A 23136-nucleotide genomic window follows, 5' to 3' on the forward strand; every position below is an offset into this window, starting at 1 on the left:
AGAATGAGGAAGAAGGTGGTCTTTTCCCCCTCCCCACTTTTCCTTTGATTGTACAACTGTAGCCCACTAAGTTCTCAGGGCGGGGCACCCTCTCACCCACCCGCTTGTAAGCCTCACAAGCGTCCTCTTCTAATAAATCACTTCTTATCTATCACTTTGCCTCACTGAATTCTTTCTGTGCTGAGACATAAAGAACCAGAGCTCTTTGGAGCCCCCTGAAACGCCACCTAGCGGTTTCAATTCCGATGAATTTTTGCACAGCTGCCATCTGCAAAAGCTGTGGGAGTCCCCTGGATTAATGCTGTCTGACTTTTCAGGAGCACCCCCATCTCCCGGTCTTCTCTTATTTCCCAGGCTTCTCAGCCTCTGTGAAAAATCTGTGGGCTTGTCTTCCTCTCTTCATCTTGCTCTACAAAACTTTGTGAAGCTGAATAAAGCCTTGGATCCTGGCAGGGGGTTGGGGGTGGGACGGCTGGAGAGTGAAGGAGAGTGCTCATTTCCATGAAAGGTTTTACACATGGACCATGAGTCCACCAGGTAGACTCCAGCTAGAAAAAGAATCTCACATTACCACACAATTTGAACAATAATAAAAGCACTTGCAAAGTGCTAGACAAGAAGCTTGAAATGCATCCTGGAGGAGGTGACTTTTGATCTGAGCCTTCCTGTCAAGTAGAGGAAAGGGCACTACAGAGGAAAGGACTGGCAGAGAAATGGCTGGTGGGTAGGAATGCAGGCTGAGCTCGGGGTTGGGGCGGTGGTGCATCAAGAGGTGGAGGGAAGCTAGGAAGTAAGAAAAGGGAAGAGTCAGGGAACAGGTCAGGATGAAAGGGAAGATAAAGATGGATTAGGCCAGAGAGAAAGGGAGGATGCACAGACACAATTGGAGGCCAGGGCAGGGAGGGCTCAAAACATTTGCAAAGGCGGTTCACATCCTACTGGTCTGAAAGCTTAGATTTCTAGCACTGTCCAGAGTTATTTGAAGCCAGACAGAAGAACTGCAGGCATCTGAATTCCCTGGGGACAGGTCCAACATACAGATTCCTGAACCGCACCCCTACCCTAAAGAGTCACTATAGGCTGGGGTCAAAAATTTGGGCTTGATCATCCCTCCTGTCCCCTGTCCTCACCACTGATGGATCTGAAGCATAATAAAATGAGAGGATCTCTGTCCCAACCTAGGAGATGAGGGGTACGGATGTGACATTTGTGGAAAATAGAAGCTCCTACTGTTTGCCAGGTTGGAATTGTGGTCTGCCCTCACCAAGCATCTGGAAGATAAGGGCCCTTGTTATCCCCATAGTGTTGCAGGAAGGGAGACCCCTTCTAGGGCCCAAGAGTGGGCTCTTGTCTAACACTCAGAAATGATTGTCCCAGGAAACACACGTGCTGACAAAACAAAAGACTTTATGGGGAAGGGGCGCCTGGGCGGAGAGCAGGAGGGTAAGGGAAACCAGAAGGACTGCTCTGCCACGTGGCTCGCAGATAGGAAGGATGGGATTAGTTTCCAGGTTGTCTCTGGCCAATCATTCTGACTCAGGGTCTGTCTTGGTGGCACACGCATCGCTTAACCAAGATAGATTCCAGTGAGAAGGATTCTGGGAGGTTGGTAGGACATACGGACTGGTGTCTCCTCTCTCCTTTTGCCCTTTTCCAAATTCTTCTGGTTGATGGTAGCTTGTTAGTTCCACATTCCTTACCAGGACCTCCTGTTGTAAGATAACTCATGCAAGTGGTTACTATCAGGCCTGGCCAGGGTGAGTGGTACAACTGTACCAATAAGAAAACAGGCTTAAGAGAGGTTAAGTGACTTGGGGGCCCAAGGCCACACAACTAACAAACAGCAGAAGCAGGATTCTCACCCAGCTCTTTCTGATCCTAGTTGGAGAGGAAGCATAGTTCAGTGGCAGAGCAAGTGAGTTTTGGAGCCAGGAATGCTTAGATTTGAATCCCATACTGTTTGCTGGGCTTTCCCTAAAACAGTGCAGGGTCCAGGACAACCCAAGTGTGGAGCGAGGACAACTTCCACACTGTCATTATTTTTCATAGGTCCCTTGAGATAGCACTGAAGATAGAAACTTCTAAATTGAATTTTATTGATGTTCAGAAAAGAGAAGTAAGTCACAACATTCTCTGGCCCCTTAGACTCAGGCAGAGGGGTCCAGAGTGTGTGACTTCAGGGAAGTTCCAAAAACTCGCTGAGCCTCACTTCCTCATCTGTAAATTGGGGAAAATATCAGATTAAATAAGATAATATAGTTAGGACAGTTTCTGGTCTGTAGTAAGCACTGGAAGATAGCTAGCTATTATCAGTATAGTTCTGGCTAATTCTCACCTTCCCAATCCAGTCAGGTCCCTGGCCTTCACTGCTCTTCTGAGCACTGGAGTGAGATCTTTTATTGTTTGGACCCCCCAGATATATCCTTATTTGGCATCTGATTGAAATTATGTAACTAGTATTAAGGCAACTATCTCTCTCAGCTCAGGAATAGCTAGTGTTCTCCTGGGTTCTGTAGTAGGAAGTTGGTTCTTCCCACTCTCTCTCTCTCTCTCTCTGTCTCACTCTTTTTTTTTTTCTTTTTGGCCGCACCACACGGCATGCAGGATCTTAGTTCCAGGACCAGGGATCGAACCCGGGTCCCTTGCAGTGGAAGCGCGGAGTCCTAACCACTGGACTGCCAAGGAATTCCCCTTCCCACTCACTTTTTAAAAATGGATTTAAGTTTTAGGGACTTCCCTAGTAGCGTAGTGGTTAAGAATCCGCCTGCCAATGCAGGGGACACGGGTTCAAGCCCTGGTCCGGGAAGATCCCACATGCTGCCGAGCAGAGCCTCCTCTGCTCCCTGTGATTCAGTGGGCACTGAAGTACTGGTTTAAGACCCCGCCCAGCATATGCACATGACCATGGCTGGCCAATCAGGGTCTCCTCCTCCTGGACACATGGTCCAAAGGTGTGGAGTGGGAATGACTAATGACCATCTTTGCTGTCAGGGGGCAGGAGTCCTCTGGAGGCTGAAGCCATGACAGAGGAAAGCAGAGTCAAGGGACAGATAAGGAGAGGATGACGTTGTTTGAGTCCTGGAAGCAGCCAGCTCTAAGCCCGTAGGCTTCCTGGTTATATGAGCTGATATACTGTATGCCATTTGTGGTTTAAGCATATTTTAGTTGGATTGCTTTCACTTGGAACATAAAGAGCAGTGACTAATATATTATCTTCGTGAACTTGGGCAAGTTATTTACTCCCCCACCCCCACCCCCAAGTCTCAGTTTCCTTATCTGTTAATTGGGGAGAATAAGATCTACCTCACAGGTCGCTGTAAGATGAGATAACATACACACTCAATATGTGATAGCTGTTAGTGATACAATAATTCTATTTGTGAAGACACAGGATTTATTGGCTCTGCAAACAGGGCTTGGTGCACACGTGTGTTACGAGGCCCCCTGCTGTAACTCGTCTTCCCAGGACTTGCGGCCACATCTTGGAAACCCACCTCTCCACGGGTTGCCTCTTGAGCAGAGCAACGTCTAATCTCCTGTCCCCTTTTGGTCTATGCTTATTCCTTCTCTAAAAGCATCATGTGGTGTTGCATATTCCCCCTACCCCTGTTGCGGGAAAGAAAGTGGGGCGTGAGTGGATGGTCACGTCCCAGGTCTCAGGGGAGTCCCTGGGATGGCTGCCGAGTGTGGGTTCTTGGCTTCCCGCAGGAAAGAATTCAAGAGTGAGCTATAGTAAAGTGAAAGAAGGTTTATTCAGGGAGATACACACTCCACAGACAGAGTGTGGGCCATCTCAGAAGGTGAGAGAGGCCCCAGGGTATGGGGCTGTCAGTTTTCATAGGGGTGGGTAATTTCATAGGCTAATGAGTGGGAGGAGTATTCCAGCTATTTTGGGGAAGGGGTGGGGATTTCCAGGATTTGGACTATGCCCACTTTTTGACCATTTATGATCAGCCTTGGAACTGTCATGGCGCCTGTGGGTCTGTCATTTAGCGTGCTGATGTGTTACGAGTGTGTACTGAGGCTCAAGGTCTAGTGGAAGTCGACTCGTCCGCCATCTTGGACCTAGTTGGTTCTAACGTTTATGTCGCATGCTCGGGCTATGTCATTCTTTAGAGGTTGTGCCCTGCCCCCTTCCTGTCTCACCCACATTCCCTCCTTAACTGGTCTGGATACAGGTTACGAGCAGGATCGCCGTTCCCTATTACACCAATTCTCAAACTCATTCAGGAGGCCGGGTGCTTGTGAAACAGGAGGGAAGGGGTCAGGGCACAACCTCTGGAAGAATGACATAGCTCTTGAGGGCTCTCACTTTCCAAGATGACCCCATTCCCTGGGGCTGCTCTTGCCTTTTGAGACATTCTGTCTATGGAATGTGTATCTCTCTAAATTAATTCATTTCTTACCTATCATTTTGTCTCTTACTGAATTCTTTCTGTGATAGACATCAGGAACCTGAGCTCCATGAAGTCCTGAGACCAGATATGTGATCTCAACTAAAAGCCAGTGGGTTCAAGTCCCAATCTGGGTTCTGGCCGGGTTCGAGTCCTGGTCTGTGGGTACAAGTCCCATCTGAGTTGTGCATGGTGTCGTCTGGGAAAGTGAGAGTGGCCATGGGAGAAACACACTCCATAGAGCGTGGGCCATCTCAGAAGGTGAGAGGCTCAAGGTCTACTGGAAGTTGAATCTTCCACCATCTTGGACCTAGTTGGTTCTAACCAGTTTATGTCATATCCTCAAGGGCTATGTTATTCTTTTAGAGGTTGTGCCCTGCCCCCTTCCTCCTGTTTCACTTGGAAGGTATGCATTCTGCAGAACACTTCTTTCTGTTACACAACTAGGAATACCCTTACCAACAGGTCCCATGGCTGCTGTTTATTGATGCAGAATAAAATCACAATCATCTGCATACATTTCTCAGGAAAAAAAAAATGCTGTCAACCAGTGCTTGACAGTAGGTTGTTTTTCCTTTTTTAAAAAAAAAAAATTAGGGGCTTCCCTGGTGGCGCAGTGGTTGAGAATCTGCCTGCCAGTGCAGGGGACACGGGTTCGAGCCCTGGTCTGGGAGGATCCCACATGCCGCAGAGCAACTGGGCCCGTGAGCCACGACTACTGAGCCTGCGTGTCTGGAGCCTGTGCTCCGCAACAACAGAGGCCGCGACAGTGAGAGGCCCGCACACCGCGATGAAGAGTGGCCCCCGCTTGCCGCAACTAGAGAAAGCCCTCGCGCAGAAACGAAGACCCAACACAGCCAAAAATAAATAAATAAATAAAATTTTTTAAAAAAGGAAAAAAAAGAATAATGACTTAAAAAAATAAAATAAAAATAAAAATTCATTAATTTATTTATTTTTGGCTGCATGAGGTCTTCGTTGCTGCACGTGGGCTTTCTTTAGTTGCATCGAGCAGGGGCTACTCTTCGTTGTGGTGCGCAGGCTTCTCATTGCGGTGGCTTCTCTTGCTGTGGAGCACGGGCTCTAGGCGTGCGGGCTTCAGTAGCTGTGGCTCGTGGGCTCTAGAGCGCAGGCTCAGTAGTTGTGGCGCACGGGCGTAGTTGCTCCGCGGCATGTGGGGTCTTCCCGGACCAGGGATGGAACCCGTGTTCCCTGCATTGGCAGGCAGATTCTTAACCACTGCGCCACCAGGAAAGCCCTGTTTTTCCTTTAACATCCCCTTGCTACTTCACATTGTTGTCTGTGAGCTCACAGGAGCAGAGAGATGGTGGCAGGAGCTAAAAGTTTACACTGCGAAAAAAAATTAAATGTGAAATCATAATATCTATTAGATTATTTTGTTTTAGGCTGATTGCAAAGTCATCTCCTGGGAATCACTGTCCTGGTACAGTGACCTTACATCGAGATTTCTATTTATTTATTTATTTATGGCTGCACTGGGTCTTAGTTGCGGCATGTAGGATCTTTAGTTGCGGCATGTGGGCTTCTTTAGTTGCAGCATGACAACTGTTAGTTGCAGCATGTATGCGGGATCTAGTTCCCCGACCAGGGATCGAACCCGGGCTTCCTGCATTGGGAACACGGAGTCTTATGCACTGGAGCACCAGGGAAGCCCCCCTATAGGGGATTTCTAATTCCCAGTTTGTTTTTTTAAATTTAAGTACTTAATACAAATACATGATATAAAATTCAAAAGGTACAAAACGCAATATGGTGCTGCAGTCTCCCAGTATTCTTCCCTGAGAGCAACTACCATTATCAGTTTCTTGTGTGTCCTTCTGGAGATATTCTGTACCAGCATCATCCAATAGAACCATAGTGATGAAAACAGTCTATCTGCATTGTCCAATATGGTAGCCGTTAGCCACATGCGACTATTGAGCACTTGAAATGTGGCTAGTGTGACTTAGGAGCTGACTTAAAATTTATTTAATTTGCATTAATTTAAATTGGGATTTACATAGCTACATGCAGTAATGGCTACTGTATTGGACTGTGCAGTTCTATACTGTACATCTAACACAAAGTGTATAGTAGCATCTTGCTTTGTTCACTTAACACATACATCTTGGAGATAGATTGTTCCAGTCTGCCTTATTTTTAAAACCTGCTCTGGTAATCCAGTAAGGCAATCCCTTACCCAGCCTAGAGAAGTCATCACTTTTAATAAAAAGCTCTAAAATCTTTTACATGCATCATAACCAACACATCTCTCAAGAATGCTGCGTTCTCCACCCCTCCACTTTTACCGGCCTGGGCCTGAGTAGTTTGACATTGAATAGTCCCTTTTAGGGACTGGAAGCTACAACTTACCATGAGTCACTGCCCTAAAATACGCTTTCCACCCTCATGCCCTGTGTCTGGAATTCAGTGGTGATGGTGGCATTCTTTAGGGTTAATCATGGCTCCCTTTAAGTGGTTCTCCTTTAGGGTGAAAAGTCTGCAGGGCAAGGCAACAATGAACAGAGAGCATCTGGGGCCAGTTTTGCTTCTGCCCCGATGACAGGGACAAAGACATGATGAGAGGGGCCAAGGGGCTTTGTGGAGCCATGCGGGCTCTGATGATGAATCTCACTGTTCTTAAAGTTGTCTTTAAGTCCACGTGGGTCCCTAACTAGGATTGTGCTTTTATTTAAAAAAAATTTTTTTTTTTTTGGTCACACCACACAGCTCGTGGGATCTTAGTTCTCCGACCAGGGATCGAACCTGGGCCCTAGGTAGTGAAAGCACCTAGTCCTAACAACTGGACCGCCAGGGAACTCCCTAGGATTGTGCTTTTAGACAGCCTTCCTCTTAGGATATTTCAGGCAATGAGTCTCTTTCCAGTTTCAAATGGAGTCTAGAGAAAGACATTTCGCTAACCTGTTTTGATGTTTACCCTGTACAAACCTTTTCTTCTCTGAGGTCCCTATGTGAGGCTGATGTGGGTAAAAAACTCAGCTCCAAATGGCATAGTCCCTTTGCAGCTTATGGGGCCAATACATAGCATCTTGTGCTGACCTCTAGGAGGTCGGTCTGTATTTCACAAGGAATCATATGGGGAGAATGAAGAAATGGTCTAAAATTCACTGAAGAATATTCCTGAGTCATCACTGGGGGCAGGGCCTGCTACTAGACATTGGGGAGAGGAAGGAGATATGATTCTTGCCTTGTCAGCGTTCCTGACCTAATAGAGAACAGTGTTTGGGTCTGCACGCTGATGGACACTGTCTTTCACAATATTCCATTTAGAGGTGACACCTGAAAGAGTGTGAAGGTGTGCATTCTGCAGAACACTTCTGTTACAGAACTAGGAATATCCTTACCAACAGGTCCTATGGCTGCTGTTTATTGATGCAGAATAAAATCACAATCATCTGCACACATCCCAAACCAAGACTCAGCCACATCCTGGGACAGACAGAATTATTAGCCCCGATTCCTCATCCCTCCCTGCATCCATACTCTTTGCCATGTCTCACTGTGGGCAGAGTGTACTGTCCAGTCCCCTGGCTTGGGTCTTGGCCATGTGACTTGCTTTGGCCCATGGAATGGGCAGAAATGAGAGTGTGCCAGTTCCGTGCCTAGCTGGAGGAAGCCTGATCATGCTTGCCCCTGTATGCTTCTCTTGGGTAGCTGCTGCCTCTTCAGCCTGGGCCCCAGGATGAACACACATGGAAAAGAGCTACCTTGGCTGATCCGCAGACCAGCAATGAGAAGCAGAGCAGACCCAGCCAGCAGAGCATTAAACCATAGCTGTACCAGCCAAACGGCAGACTGATGGGAATCGTTATTCCAACCCACTGAATTTCTGGATGGGTTTATTACATAGCATTATTGTGGCAATAACTAACCAATACATGTACCCACTCTTTTATTAGGTTATAAGCTCAGCTGCTGCAATAGAGACCCTAAACAACAGTGGGTTAAATAAGAAAGACATTTATTGATCTCTCGTGTAAGAATCTGGTTAAGTAGTCCAGGGTTAGTTTAGTGGCTCGTGTGTCAGGAAGCCAAGCTCCACCATTCTCCGTGTGACCGTCTTCCACCCGAAGCCTTCATATTGTTCACAGATCGAAGTCTTACCGAAATATTCCACAGTGTGGCGCCAAACCCTCTTTCCAACATTACCGTCCAGCGCCTAAGGCCTCACCTTGAACCATGATTCCGCTTCTCTTTCAGGCCTCGGGACTTGTCCTCTTCTTGAATGGGCGTGCTCCCCCCAACGTCCCCAAGCTGGTGCTCCACTGCCATCATCCAGGTGTCAACAGCATCTCACTCTCACCAGGACCTCAGGGGCCAGAACTGGCCGGGGCCAGGAGTGAGAGGCCCTGACCTCCATGGGGGGTGGGGTGGTGGGGGGAGTCGTCCAGTGTCCAAGATAACAGTCCAGTCTGCCTCCCAGTCATCTTCGCACCTGGCCTCTCCCACCCTCAAATCCCTGCTCACCTCCGACCCTGAAGAAGCCAGAGAACCTCTGCAGCCCCTACTTCCCTGCCCCTCTTCCTTCCACACCTCAGCAGTTCAGTGAGCGTAACAAGGCTTGTTAAAATGGGTCCCTCTGCTTCTGAGGTTGACTCAGGACGGGTGGGCACATGGGTTTGGAGTGTGACAGACTCTCTGCTGGACCAAACCCTAGCCAGGCTCCTCTGAGCCTTCCTCTAGATCCAACCTTGGCCTATAAAGACTTCAACAAACACTAACATAGTTTCTAACAGCTCAAGACCACATCTCTAGGATGACCCTAGCCCTCCTTAAAGTGCCTGCCTGAAAAAAGTTCAAGGCTGCCTAAAGGATTTGCTGTTTGTTCTAGCCAACACCTAAAGATAGGGCCCTTGTCTCCCAGCTTCTGGGACAGGGTAGGAGCCTAACTTTGAGAAGCATCAGTTAGCCAGAACAGATGGGTTTCACATGACCACCCCCCCTTCCCTTTCCCACTTCTCTGACTAGACAGACCCTCCCCCCTCCTCATCCCCTCATCCTCCCTTTAAAACCCCTGTACCAGTCACAGTTGAGTTCAGTTCATGATGGTCTCTTTCCCTCTACCATTGCAATTGTACATTATTGATTGAACTCTGATTTTACCACTTTAAGTAGCATGTGGCTTTGTTTATTTTTGATAAGGGGGTGTGTGTGTGTGTGTGTCCAGGACTAGACTTTTATTTTTATTTACTTATTTAGGATCAGCCTTATTTTTAAATTTTTATTTATTATTTATTTATTTTCTTTACATTTTGGCTGCGTCAGGTCTTAGTTGCAGCATGCAGGATCCTTTTGTTGCAGCGCGCGGGATCGTTTTGTTGCAGCGTGCAGGATCTTCGTTGTGGGGCTTGGGCTTCGCTCTAGTTGTGGCGAGCGGGTTCTCTCTCTCTAGTTGTGGCACGGGTTCCAGAACGCGTGGGCTCTGTAGTTTGTGACGTGCGGGCTCTCTCGTCGAGGCGTGCAAACTCAGTAGTTGTGATGCGCGGGCTTAGTTGCCCTGTGGCATGTGGGATCCTAGTTCGCCGACCAGGGATTGAACCCACATCGCCTGCATTGGAAGGCAGATTCTTTATTTATTTATATTTTTATTATTATTTTTTAAAATTTATTTTTGGCTGTGCTGGGTCTTCATTGCTGCGCGCAGGCTTTCTCTAGTTGCAGCGAGCGGGAGCTACTCTTCGTTGTGGTGCACGGGCTTCTCATTGCGGTGGCTTCTCTTGTTGTGGAGCACGGGCTCTAGTCGTGCGGGCTTCAGTAGTTGCAGCACGAGGGCTCAGTAGCTGTGGCTCGCAGACTCTAGAGCACAGGCTCAGTAGTTGTGGCACACAGCCTTAGTTGCTCCGCGGCATGTGGGATCTTCCTGGACCAGGGCTCCAACCCATGTCCCCTGCATGGGCAGGCGGATTCTTAACTACTGCGCCACCAGGGAAGTCTGGAAGGCGGATTCTTTACCACTGGACCATCAGGGAAGTCCCAGGATCAGCCTTTTAAAGAAGCATCCCAGAGAGGTTTGAGTGTAGAGGTCCACAGACCATATTTTGAGAAATGGTATTTCCCTATGGACACCTTTCCTCTGGCAGCCCTTTTGAATGGCAGCTATGTTCTCTCCGATGCTGCACTGCCTGCAGTCTACCCAGCTTTCATTCCAGTGAGAACATTCCAGAGACCAACTAAGGATCAACTCCAGGTGTTTCTCCAGTCACCTCTGGGGCTGACTGCATGTCACCAGCAACCAGTACCTCACCTGCTGCCCAACTACAGTGACACCTTCCAGATTTGTGACTCAGCTAGCTCTCCACCATGTTATTCTATGCGGACAGCACCCCCCTTTTACAAAGCCTTGGACACCCATAAGCCTACAAAAAAAAAAAGCAGTAGGGCTCCAGGACTTCTCCAAGTATAGGTGGTGCCTCCTCACCATACCTGTATACGGACGCATGTTGGATACTGTTGGTTGACACCCATTTCTACCCCCTTCTCTGCAGGTGCTAGAGGCCTGGGAACCATATTTCACAGATCCCCTCGACAGCAGGGTTCTGCCAATAAAATGTACTTGTGTGAAATTTGGAAGGTGGAAAGCAGATGGAAATCATTTTTTCCTCCTCTGCAGCACACTCCATATTCCCCATCTAGTCACCACCCTTGGGGCTTTGGGGCTGCAATGACCTCATCAGTGGTTTCCCAAAGTTTCCTGACTTCTGAGTGGCAGCAGCAGTTTTGAGTCTATGGAAAGCAGCTGTGGTAAAGTAACCTGAAGGCTAGTGCTACAATGTCCCCCATCCCCAACTTTCACCACCATTAGCCCCCCAATGATAAGCACCAACTGTTTGGATATAATCTTTCTCTCTTTCTGGCTTTTTTTTTTTTTTTTTTGGCTTGAAATATCTAGAGTGCTTTCTATTTTCTTGTCTATGGTAGTTTTAAAATATGTCCGCAAATTCTTTGACTCTTCTTTCTTCAAAAGGTGGAGTCTAAATCCCCTCCTCTTGAATGCGAGCTGGAACGAGTGACTGACTTCTAACCATGCTATGTGGCAAAAGTGGTGTTATGTGCCTTCTGAGGCCAGGCCATAAGAGGAATAACCTCTGTCTCTCTCTTGGACAGCTCCCTCTGGAGGAAGCCAGCCATCATGTAGTGAGGACATTCAATCAAGTAGCAGGTGGACAGGCCCATGCAGGGAGGAAAGGAGGCCTCCCTCTAACAACCAGCACCACCCTGGCAGCCAGGTAAGGGAGTGAACCACCTTGGAAGTGGACCCTGCAGCCTCAGCCCAGCCATCAGATGACTGCAGCCCTGGCCGATATCTTGAGGACCTCGTGAGAGACCCAGAGCCAGAACTGCCCAAGCTATTCCCCTAAAGGCTTGACTCAGAAATTGTGAGGAATAAATGTTTATTGTTGTTTTGAGCCACTATTTTGGTGTGATCTGTTACATACCACCAGATAATCAATACACTGTCTGATTCAGGGGTTGAACCAGACAGACTTGAGACTCTCAGTATTTTGAACTGGCATATTAATGAATGATGCCCTCGTAACGGTTGGGGACTTCGGTCATGGGCTCCAAGTCGTTTCCTCTACCACAATACTTTTTTTTTTTTCAATAAGTATACCACAGCTCTAATACTGTTGGACTTTATTTTTAAAAGATGTAAATGACTAATCCTATCCCAGGGTTTCATTTGGGAACACAGTTTCTTTTTTCTTTTCCTTTTTTTTTTTTTCACACACACACACTGCATATTATTTTTACAAGAGATAAATAGACTGACAGCAAGCATTGTACATGGATGACCACAACAAAAGCAACAATGATTGCAATTACCAAACATGAAACACACTCATACTATGTCATAATATTGACATTCAGTGCAGTAATCCTCCACTGTAACAGCTCCTTTACTTTGCAGTGAAAATTGATTTGTATTTTCTTTGCCTCTGAGTCCTTGTGGGATTTTTCTTTTTTTAATGTCTGAAACATTTATATTAACATATTTCCATACATATTTCCATACAAATACAAATATAAGATTTTTAGAAATTTCATATAATATCTGAAACCTTTATATTAACATATTTCCATACAAATACAAGATTTTTAGAAATTTCATGTAATGTCTGAAACATTTATATTAACATATTTCCATACAAATAACCCAATGAAAGTTTAGTATTAGTTGTTTTGTTTGTTTGTTTATACTGCAGGTTCTTAGTCATCAATTTTATACACATCAGTGTGTACATGTCAATCCCAATCGCCCAATTCAGCACACCACCATCCCCACCCCACCGCAGTTTTCCCCCCTTGTTGTCCATATGTCTGTTCTCTACATCTGTGTCTCAACTTCTGCCCTGCAAACCGGCTCATCTGTACCATTTTTCTAGGTTCCACATCTACCACAATACTTACCATGCCAACAACCCACAGATTTTCCTGGGGACGAAATTCCTCAACCCCCTACTGTGCAAATATACAGTAGGGTTTTATTGTTCGGGGGGGGGGGACTTATAAGCAGAACAATAACAGGGTGCACTCAATCCCTCAAGCTTTCAGAGAAGGGGATTAGACCAGACTTAGCTGGATTGTGTGTCCCATGACCAGAGTTCCCGTAGAGGAGGAGCCAGCCTGGAGTGCGTCACAGTTACAGGGATGGTGAGGCAGGGAACGTCTATACTACTAACAGTGGCAACTGCTTGGTGACAGAAATGGTCGCAGTAGGAGGGGGAGCCTATTTGTTCCATTGAGCTCGCTGGTACCTGCTGAGCTAGCTTTTTACTGAGCTACTGAAAGGGGAAAGGAATGAGTGCCCAGGACTATCCGAATTATTTCTCATCACCTTCTGGATTCCCAACACCTCACTGATCTCCATTCCCAGGTTACATTTGGACCTTATCATCATCTGGAATTTGTCATAAAAAATCTTAAATGTACAATCTTTCATTCTCTGAACATAAGCTCTTGTCCTTCCGGTTCTCACTCATGTGTATCCAGCGTACATGCTCTTCAGTTGCATCAAAACCCCTGGTCTGGTGCCCCATTTTCTCCCAGTTCCTACTTGGTCTAAACACCCAAGTTGACCTCTCGGCCTCTCTACTTTTAGGCCACCATCAAAGTACTCTTTATAAAACTCAAGCTTGGTCATGTCTCTTCTCTATTTAAAACATTGTAGTTTGTGCTCTGTTTGGTCAAGGCCATGCGCCTTGACCAGGCCCTTTGGGATTGGGTCTCTGCTCGCCCGCACAGCCTCACCTACTGCCCTTTCCTCCTTGTGCTTCATGTTTGGGAATACCAGACTGCACACGCTTCAAGCCCACCCAAGGTTTCATGCTTCTTGCCTCTGTACTGTCCTCCGTCTAGAATGCCTTTCCTTCATCTCGTCCTCCCAAGAAACTTCTGTTTGGCTTTCTTCTTCTTCCCCTCCTCTAAGCCATCCCTCACATTTACTCCTTTCCAGCCAACCAAGAGCTGAACCACTTCTTGGTACACTGCCATTGTCATGTCAACACACTGTCTTCTATGTATAATATATCTTCAGGTGTCTGTGCCTCCTCTCAGTCTTAAGGCCCCACAAGACAAGGGACTTTGTCCTAATCAACTCTTTCCCCAGCACCAGCCACAGTGTCTGGCATATAATCCAGGCCCAGATCAAGTTCTACCTTTTTCATGGACCCTCCCTAGTTTCCTAACCTTCCCTCCTCTGAATCCTACAATTTTCTTCCCTGTATCATTTTTGCCCTAATCATGTATTGTCTCATTTCATTATCTTTTAAAAAGTGGCTAAATTCTCTGACAGATTTCATCGGAATCAGAATTTGCATTCATTTAGTAGCTGTTGGCCTTGTATCTCCCTCTCCCCTTCTATCTCTCAGGTCTCAGTAAGGAGTTGGGCTCTGAGCTAGTTTGTCCATCATAAGATGGTGACAGAGGCAGCCCCAGGCGGCCATGTGTTGTACCACCTGACCCTGGGCACCCCTCCTGCTTCTGGGCCACAGCCAGGGATGACTCCCTGATCCAAGGAGAGACAGCTCACTCACAGGCTGGCCAGGTGAAGTCTCTGGCTCTGGCAAAAACACTGCCCAATCTCGGTCAAGCTGGACCAAGCAGAATCTTACTCTTGGCAATTTTAATTTAGAAATATGGTAGGGTAGCATTTGAGACTAATAAAAAATTGTGCAAATCTGAGGTAGTATGATACAAAAAATATTATCTAAGCCTCATTTATGCACCAACTTTTAAAGAATGGAAATATCCCAAACTAGGAACCTGGAGCTACCTGGAATCCTGGTCCACACTTTGGGAAGCCCAGCAGTACAAGGATCTCTACCCCTGGTTTCTCGTCAGCTCCCTGTCTTTGTGACCACCTCTCTTACTGAAATCAGACCCCCACTCATTACAGAGTTTGAGCGGGCATGGGGACTTTCCATTCTTGTGACCTAATAGTGTAACCAAAGTGCCTAGTACTGTACCTGGTCCATAGCAGGTGCTCAATAAACAGCAGCTGCCTCCTTCTCCTCATTGTTATCATTGTTATCAACTCTTTGGTGGCAAACACAGCTTAGACGTCTCTGCATCCCTGTTGCAGTCTAACAGTTCTGGGCTCCAACCTTAACTCACACTTTTGGACGTGGGGCCTTGGGTCCTTGAGCAGGTTACCTACATTCTTTAAATCCTGTTTCCTATCTGTCAAATGAGGATAACAAGATATGCTTCCACGGACTGTTGGGCTAAATAAGACCATAAGATGCCTAACCCAGGGCTTGGCACCAAGCAAGCAAGTGGTAAGTGTTAGCTGCTGCTGCTTCCTATAGTTAGTAGTACTAGTCATGCGCCTTAAACACAGTAAATACTTGTTGGCTCACTGAAGTCACCGCCCAGAGAAAAACACTTGTTTTTCATTCTCAGTAAGAACCTTTGGGAGGTGACTTGGGCAGGCACTGAGAGAACAGATGTCTCTCATGCAGCATCAGCAAACTCATAACTCAGAACTGATGGGCCGTTCACTTTGCTTGGAACCCCATCCAACTGGCAGAACCTGCTGGGCTATCTCCCAGGCCCACTGATCCTCTGGGGGACCGTGTGCTATCACCCAATGGCTTGCACAGTTCTTCACCTCATATTACTAAACCACCAGCACTGTCTGTGGTCATTTTGGTAGATTATCAAATCTTGTTCATTCAGAATTTCTTTTACTCATTAATGTATTTAACTCTCACTGACTTAAGAAATGTGATTAATGACTTTCTTGGCAGGAGTGGAAGAGCCTTTGCATCTTCTGCAGGTGGCACTGTCACTATATAATCACTTGGAATCATGCAGCCCTGGGCCTGTGCTGGGTGAGGCAGGAGGTGGGTAGGTTTGGGGCTGGGCTGAGCTGGAGGGAGCCGAGCAGCACACAGCTGACCCTCAGGGGGGTCAGGAGAGGCCAGGGCCTGAGGGGGGCCGTCTTGGGCAATGGCTGCTCTCACACATTCTTCTTTCCCCTGTCTTTCTGGCACCTCCCTGCTAGTTATCCAAGGGTTGGGATTTCTTTTTAAAGAAAAAAAACAACCCAATGGGAATTTTCCACCAGCTTGAAATGGTGGAGAACCCCCTACCAAGACAGGGTACACATTTGTACATGAGTTTGAGAACTTGGGAGAAGAGTCAGGCCTTGGCTCCACAGTCGAGGGAGGCCCAGTGATCCAAATATTCTGGCAACCCCAATGACCGTACGAGAGGGGCCAGAAGTAGATGGTCCTCTATGGGCAGGAGGTCGAGCATGTTGTAAATAACTGGTACTTGAAGAACCAGGAGAGAGAGCACCAGAATATATTGCTATTTGATTTAATGATCTATGCCCCTTGAGGATGGTATGTTTTCCAGTTCCCAGGGACTGATGATACTGGGGAAACAAGGGAGGGAAGCCCCTCTTCATCCTTCTACTCATCCTCCTTTGCCCACATTTCCTCTTGTGGAAGTACTGGCTACCATGAGGGATTCTAGTTTCAGCTCTGCTTCTTCTTGCAGGCCCTTGTTAGTGGTGTATAAATATTCAACTATTTACATTTTAATTCCTTACCACATGGTTAGACTTGGCTATGAATTTATACATTTTAGTATGAGAAAAATAAGTATTTTGCAAGCAATGCTGAGAAGCCAATATTAGAAAATAAAATTTGCAGGTGGCTTGAGGCAGAACAGGGCTCACTCTGTGGCTGTCTCGTGTGCTGTCTCACTTTCCTCACCCGCCCCTTCATCAACCCAATATGCAGCCAGAAGCTTCTCTGCTGGGGCTTTGATGACTTCCCTGGGGTAAGAAGAATAATGCCAAGGCTTTTACTTTTGAAAGGAACAATTATAGTTTTCATTATTTCCTCATTTTAGAGGAGAATTTTAAATTCTCCTCTATTATTTACCCTGCATCCTTAGAGAATATCTCATCCTCATCAGAAGACTCCCTGTCGTGTAGCTTCTGTGCCATGTTTTCCTTGCGTGTGGCGTTGAGAGGCCTATACATATCCCTAAGCCAAAGTGGCTGCCTTCTCCCGAAAAAGCCCTCCTGGAACTCAGAAAGGGAAATATTAATTCAGCATCTCCCCTGCTTTCTCTGGCCACAGTACTATATCCCCCTCAAATTTACCTGACTCTCACTTTCCCCTGAGCTTCTCTTATGCAGCAGAAATCGAAAAAAGCCCCTTGGAGGAAAACACACACCGTTAGTGTTACATGTCATTTTTCATCTCTCTCACAATGTGTTATCTCTGGTCTTATTAGGACTAAATGGGTACCTCAGTCCATAAGCACAATGAGCAAAATCACCACGGACCCGGGATCTTGAAAATCATCCCATGCATGCTGGCCTTCCAGAAGTTCTCCTCTCCGTGTCTGTCCAAAATGGCCCCCCCCACCCCGTGTCTCTGGGGAGACCTTTGCATGTGGCTTAGCATGGAGTATAGGCAGGATTTTCAGCCCCATTCACCTTTCTTGGCCCTTGGCCAAGAGCCCTCGTGCAGAGAAAACACTGCACAGCGGCGCTGGGCAGAAACACGTTACTCTCTAGATGCGCTTCACACCAGTCTGCTTCGGACTTAGTCGCACATGCAGCATTTGCTGGGGGTGTGGCTGTGGGGAGAAGGTGCTTTTATTTTCCTGGCTGCTCTATCCTATCCTATAAGTTGAATCACACCAAGTAAACACCTGAACCCAACTAGCAAAGTTATCTATAGCTCTGTGACTTTCATATTGCAGGCTGTCACTGAGGTGTCAGTGAATTGTGAAATCAGTTTAGAGGCCATGACCAGCAGGGAAACACGAAATACTCTTTTTGAATACAAATAGAATAGAAAAAAATCAGAGTGCACAATAAGTTAGTTTCAGAAACTACTTATACCCATATAGTATGTGTATACTGAATTGTGACATAAAACGGAGCCCACAGCCCAAGCACAGTGTGATCAGTAGAGAAGTCCTCAGTGGAAAGGGACCCTCTTCTTTTTGATAATCACTAGCAGTATGACCATGGGGCAAGATATTTTCCCTTTCTCTTTCTCCATTTCCTTATTATAAAAGGAAGAGACAAACTGCTGTCTAAAGTTTCTCCCGGTTAAAATTCTATGAGGTTTGGATAAAGGGAATAGAGAGTAGCGGCCTGAAAAACAGTAGGGTGAGAAGGGAAGTTTTCTTGCCACTTTACAGAAGGGACTCATAGGTTCTACCTTTCGTCAGCTTTGAGTGAGGCCAGCCCCTAAATCCCCAACCATGTGGCCCTCCCTACCGCAGAGCCTCCTAGAAGGCCTCTGGCCTGGCCTGATGCCTAGGAACCAGGCACCAGGCCAGCAGGAACAGGTACAACCAAAACCTCTCCCCATCCACCCTCTTTCCTTAAAGGACTAGTGAAAGCAGATGAATCTGTGCCAGTCCTGTTCTAACTCAGCTTGGGCTGGGAAGCTAATTCTGCTGATAAATAAATTAGGGTAAACCATTAGGGTAATTAAACATTCTTCTTGCCTTTGGTGAGGAAATTGAAATAGATGAGTTCTAAGTTCTCCTCTAGTTGTAAAATTCTGCTTTAAAAGACCAATATTTATCTTCTGCTTCTTTTTTTATCTTCCCCTTTTGCAATTCTATGAGAATAAATCTGTTCTGAAAGAAAACATGATCATGATTATCCATTACAATTATTTCCAAATCTTTATTCATTCCTTTTTACTTTAAATCTTATCTACTCAGTTGGATGATAACTTTTTTAAGGAAAGGAATTCTACCCTGTTTAATAATCCTTTGACTCTTCCACAGTACCTTAGGGTCTTGCATGCAGCTGGCGATATATTTTATTGACTGTTTTAGATAACGTTCAACAGATAATTCCTAATAAAAATTCTTAGAAGTAGGAAAATAAAATAAAAGTATCTAGCAGAAACCTAAGCATTGCTTTAAAGTCAAGAACAAGAGTAGGATGTCCATCATTACTGCTACTATCGATCATTGTGGAGGAGGTCTTAATCAGTACGATAAGAAAAACGAAGTATTGGAAAGGAAGAGACAAACATATTTGCATATGAAATGAGGGACCTAAAAAGACCAAAAGAATCAACCGAAATTTTATTGGAAGTAACATGAGTAAGATGGCTACACACAAAATCAAGAGATCAACATAGAAGCCTCAATAGCTTTCCCATATAACACAAATAACTCACTAAAAAACAGAAGAAACATCCCATTTACTGTATCAATAAAAATGCATAAAGTACCTAGCAATAAACTTAAAATTTGTAAGACCTCTGTGATGAAAATATTAAAACTTTTCTGAAGGACATTAAGAAGAAGTACTTACATGGCATGAGATACCATCCTCCTAGAATGTTGTAAAGAGGTCATTTCTCCTCAAATTAACCTACAAATTCACTGCAATCCATTTATATCCAGAATAATTTTAAAATAAAACCTGGCCAGCTGACATTTGGTAGAGAATATATGTAAGAATAGTTATGAAATGCATGAAAAAGAAGGTCAAAGAGTAGGAACTTGCCCTACCAGATATAAAATATGTTATAGAGCAACTGGAATTAAGCAGTGTGATATTGGTACTGGTACAGGACAAGATAACTGGATCACAGAATAGAGTCCAGATGAAGATAGTATATTAGACCAGGGAAGAAAGAATAAACCATTCAGTGAAAGATTTGAAAACAATTAGATCTTCATGTAGGAGGGAAAAGTTAGATCCTCTACCTCAACCACACTAAAAAACAAATACAAGAAATTCTAGACGGATTATAAAAGTACTTGAAGAAAATTTTAGAGATTATTTGTACGTCATGAGGTGACAAAGGCCTGGCTAACAAAATCCACCCCACATGAGCCATGAGGAGAGGACGGGCAGATATGGTGGCAGACTGTCAACACACCTGCTACTCTGAACAGCCCTTGCCCCCTTTTTCCCTGGACTGTTTGTCTTCTTCTTGTTGACTTATAAAACTCTTGGGAGTTCCCTGGTGGTCCAGTGGTTAGGGCTTGGCGCTTTCACTGCTGCGGCCCGAGTTTCAATCCCTGGTCAGGGAACTAAGATCCCGCAAGCTGCACAGCATGGCCAAACCCCGCCACCCGCAAACAAACAAACAAACAAAAAACTCTTTACAGTAAAGAAATACTGGCTTTCATTGAATTCCAGTGTTTCGAATCTTTCCAGTGTTTTTGTCTCTAAGGAGACAAGACAAAAGAGTGGAGTGGGGAGCACAAGCTTTGCAGTCGGGTGAAACTGGCTTCTGCTTTTGGTTTGGCCACTGGGGCCTTACATTGATCTCCTTCATCTATGAAGGAGGGATAGTAATATCCTCACAGGACTGTGGGCATTAAATCTGACAATATATGGATAACTCTTCATCTTACGCTTGGCATGAATCAGTGCTAAGCGGGTGTCACAGACAAGATGGTGGAATATATCAAAGGCTCTGCTTGTGGCATCAGGCTCTGAAGGCTCTTTCCCACAAAAAGATTATAAAAATATTGCTTTTATTTTCTTCTAATACCTTTATGTGGTCTTTTTTCACATTTATGGAAATATGTTTATTTAAAATGAAAAATGGGGATCTGCTATTCTTTACCCCCCAAATAGTTAGGCAGCTAGTCTATCACCATTTATTCATTTTCTCCCACTGACTGGAATATTAAAACATGACATTTCAAAAGTCTTAAGAACACATGGTCTATTGCTGGACTCGATGCTACTTCAAATAAATATTCGGTTGCATGATTCCTCACTGTGGAATGGACATAACGCCTCATCTCTCTTCCGTCGAACACCAGTAGTGTCTACTATAGGAAGAACACTGCATGGCCCCTGTCCTCAAAGAGCTTATCATATAAGTGGGGAAAGGAAATAACGGTTAGGACTGCTCGCTTTCACTGCCGAGGGTACAGGTGCAATCGCTACTTGGTGAACTAAGATCCCACAGGCCAAAACAAAAGAAAACAAATTCAAGGTTAAACTACATAGAAGTTCGAAACAATAAAAAGGGGACTTTACAGAAATTCTAAAAAAGCAAAAGGCCACATGCCACCTGGAGATGTAGAGGGTACAGTCTGGGCAATGGCCAATGACTAGCAAGCTGACCCCATGCTAGTCCCCAGCCTCCTAGGCTCAGAAATCATACGCTTCCTCACCAAGAGAGAACTCACGTCTTCCTGTTGTGGCAGTCTCACTTTATCAATAGCACAGGATTGATCAAAAATCAGAATGCCAAATTATTACTTGACAATGAGAAATACATCTGTTCTACACACAGGGCATCCGTGTCTACACAATCAGAGAATTACCTTCTGTGGAGACAGGCCTCCGTGGCACACTAAAGCACAATCACACAATCGAAGGCTACTTGGTGAGAACAGAATTAGAAAAGGAATCAGCTGAATCCAGAATTTAATGGGAAGGCCTGAGGCAGCTGGATCCATCCAGCTCCTCAACAGGCACAGCCTGGCTAGTGGGCCTGACTCTTCAGTTCTGCTGCCTAAGGTGCCATCTCTACTCTCGGGCAATGTGAGGATGGGCGCTGCCCATATTGGTCTCTCCTCACCTTTTCTATGCTTTCACTACTGACCAACCCTCCTGCAGATAGACACATTTCTCTTTAGAAGTTAGTACATCATGTCAGGTTTTATTCAAGTCTGATAGGCCAGGAAGCCATTAGTCCTTACACGTCTCTGCTCAGCTCCATGATGTGCTAACCTTGGTGTTTCTCTCTTGGGGGGCTGCCTTTTAAAAACTGCTTACCACTTTGGTGAGCTCTGAGGGGAGGCGACTGCTTTGCTATGGCCTCTAAGAAATGGTGACAAACCTCACAGGACTAGGATCAGGAGGGCTGGAGTATGCAGGGAAGGCTTTATGAAGAAAGATATCTGAACTTGAGCTGGCTTTTGAGAGGTTCATAGGACTTCCACAGGCAAAGCAACATCAGGGAATCTTAGATGGGCAAAGGCACAGACAACAGCAGGCACGGACGTGGTGTAACCAGCGTATAGGGAGGAGCTGCTCTGGCTGCAATGGAGGGCTGCCATAGCAAGAGAAAAGGTAAATAAAGCAGGTGGGACTGGTAGGGTAGAATCAAGGTTGCCAGCTTATTAAAATCACTCTTTTAATGTTAGCCACTGCCTGTTGGGAAAAGTGACAAACCATTATGTAACTGACCAAAAGGTAAACAGGCTAGCTCCAGGAATAGGCTACTATAAATATGACATACTTTAGAGTAGCCTGCGGCAGGATTTTACTTGCAGTGTTTTAATGGAACCTATCTACACAATTCCTAATACACTGGAGAAGCAAGCTGCTAAGTAAACCTAAGGAATTGATGAGATCATACTTTTATCTTTTAGGCATGTCCTTTTAGCCCTCCCAGGGTGACTGATAGCTCCCTGAGTATGGAGATCGTATACCTCTCATCACTTCAGCCAACAAGGAAAGAAATCAACAGTAGACTGAGAGTGACAGGTGAGTACATCAAATCAGCATAGTTTTTTGAGTTGAAGAAATTTTACTATCATGTCAACTCTGGCCTTCTTATAAATTTAACTTGTCAAAATAGTCCAATGGCTTGTTATCATGGATCCAATTCCATAGAGATCTCCTGGCAGTGGAGTTCCTTTAAAAATCCGGTGGGGACTTCCCTGGGGGCACAATGGTTGAGAATCCGCCTGCCAGTGCAGGGGACACGGGTTCGATCCTTGGTCTGGGAAGGTCCCACATGCTGCGGAGCAACTAAGTCCGAGCGCCACAACTCCTGAGCCCGCGCGTCTAGAGCCCGTACTCCACAACAAGAGAAGCCACCGCAATGAGAAGCCCACACACCACAATGAAGACCCAACGCACCGAAAAAAAGAAAAAAAAAATCCTGGGGATATAATTTTCAGTAAAAGAACAAATTATATCTCAGTCCTCATGACTAAAGAGAAGTATCAAATAGAAGTAGGTGGAAAGGTGGCTTTCATTCTCAGTTTGTGGGTTCTGAATCTGAAAGAATTATTGTCCTTACCTCAATGAGACAGAGAATTGTAACCAAAATCGTCACTACTACAGTTACAGATATTGCCAAGATGAGTTTGTTGTTACAGCCATATCCTGGAACTTCTTTTGTGAGCTAAAAAAATAAATGACAATTTTTTAAAAACAAGGAGATACAAGGGATGAAAGCTAACTCTTCTTAAACCTATTCTAAACAATAGCTAACTATTCTTAAACTACTATAAAACC

At 45.6% G+C, this 23136-nt stretch overlaps 1 protein-coding gene and 1 long non-coding RNA gene across 25 annotated transcripts in view; one reads left to right on the forward strand and one right to left on the reverse strand.

Moving 5' to 3' along the window:
* The first annotated feature begins 10823 nt into the window (after positions 1–10823).
* Positions 10824–11826, forward strand: LOC309618622. Its single transcript, XR_014238565.1, has 2 exons — positions 10824–11172; positions 11520–11826. It is a non-coding gene; the product is annotated as an uncharacterized lncRNA (long non-coding RNA).
* A 209-nt stretch (positions 11827–12035) lies between these two features.
* Positions 12036–23136, reverse strand: part of LOC309618603 (leucine-rich repeat-containing protein 37A2-like) — a 29453-nt gene continuing 18352 nt past the window's right edge. For 19 of the 24 annotated variants that reach the window (XR_014238535.1, XR_014238536.1, XR_014238537.1 and 16 more), the window contains 2 exons: positions 22919–23023; positions 12036–18531 (listed from right to left, as the gene is read on the reverse strand). Coding sequence is in view for 1 of the 24 variants with exons in the window: in XM_082372626.1 (XP_082228752.1) it covers positions 16599–16701; positions 16811–16953; positions 17035–17089; positions 18482–18531; positions 22919–23023 (456 nt within the window). In the remaining 23 variants the exon portion in view is untranslated. Of the gene's footprint in view, positions 18537–19227; positions 19288–22918; positions 23024–23136 lie in introns of all 24 variants that reach the window. The other 5 variants (XM_082372626.1, XR_014238545.1, XR_014238546.1 and 2 more) reach the window with 5 other exon arrangements.

This window comes from Balaenoptera borealis (genome assembly GCF_965194805.1).
Source record: "Balaenoptera borealis genome assembly, chromosome: 20".
NCBI classification, from domain to species: domain Eukaryota; kingdom Metazoa; phylum Chordata; class Mammalia; order Artiodactyla; family Balaenopteridae; genus Balaenoptera; species Balaenoptera borealis.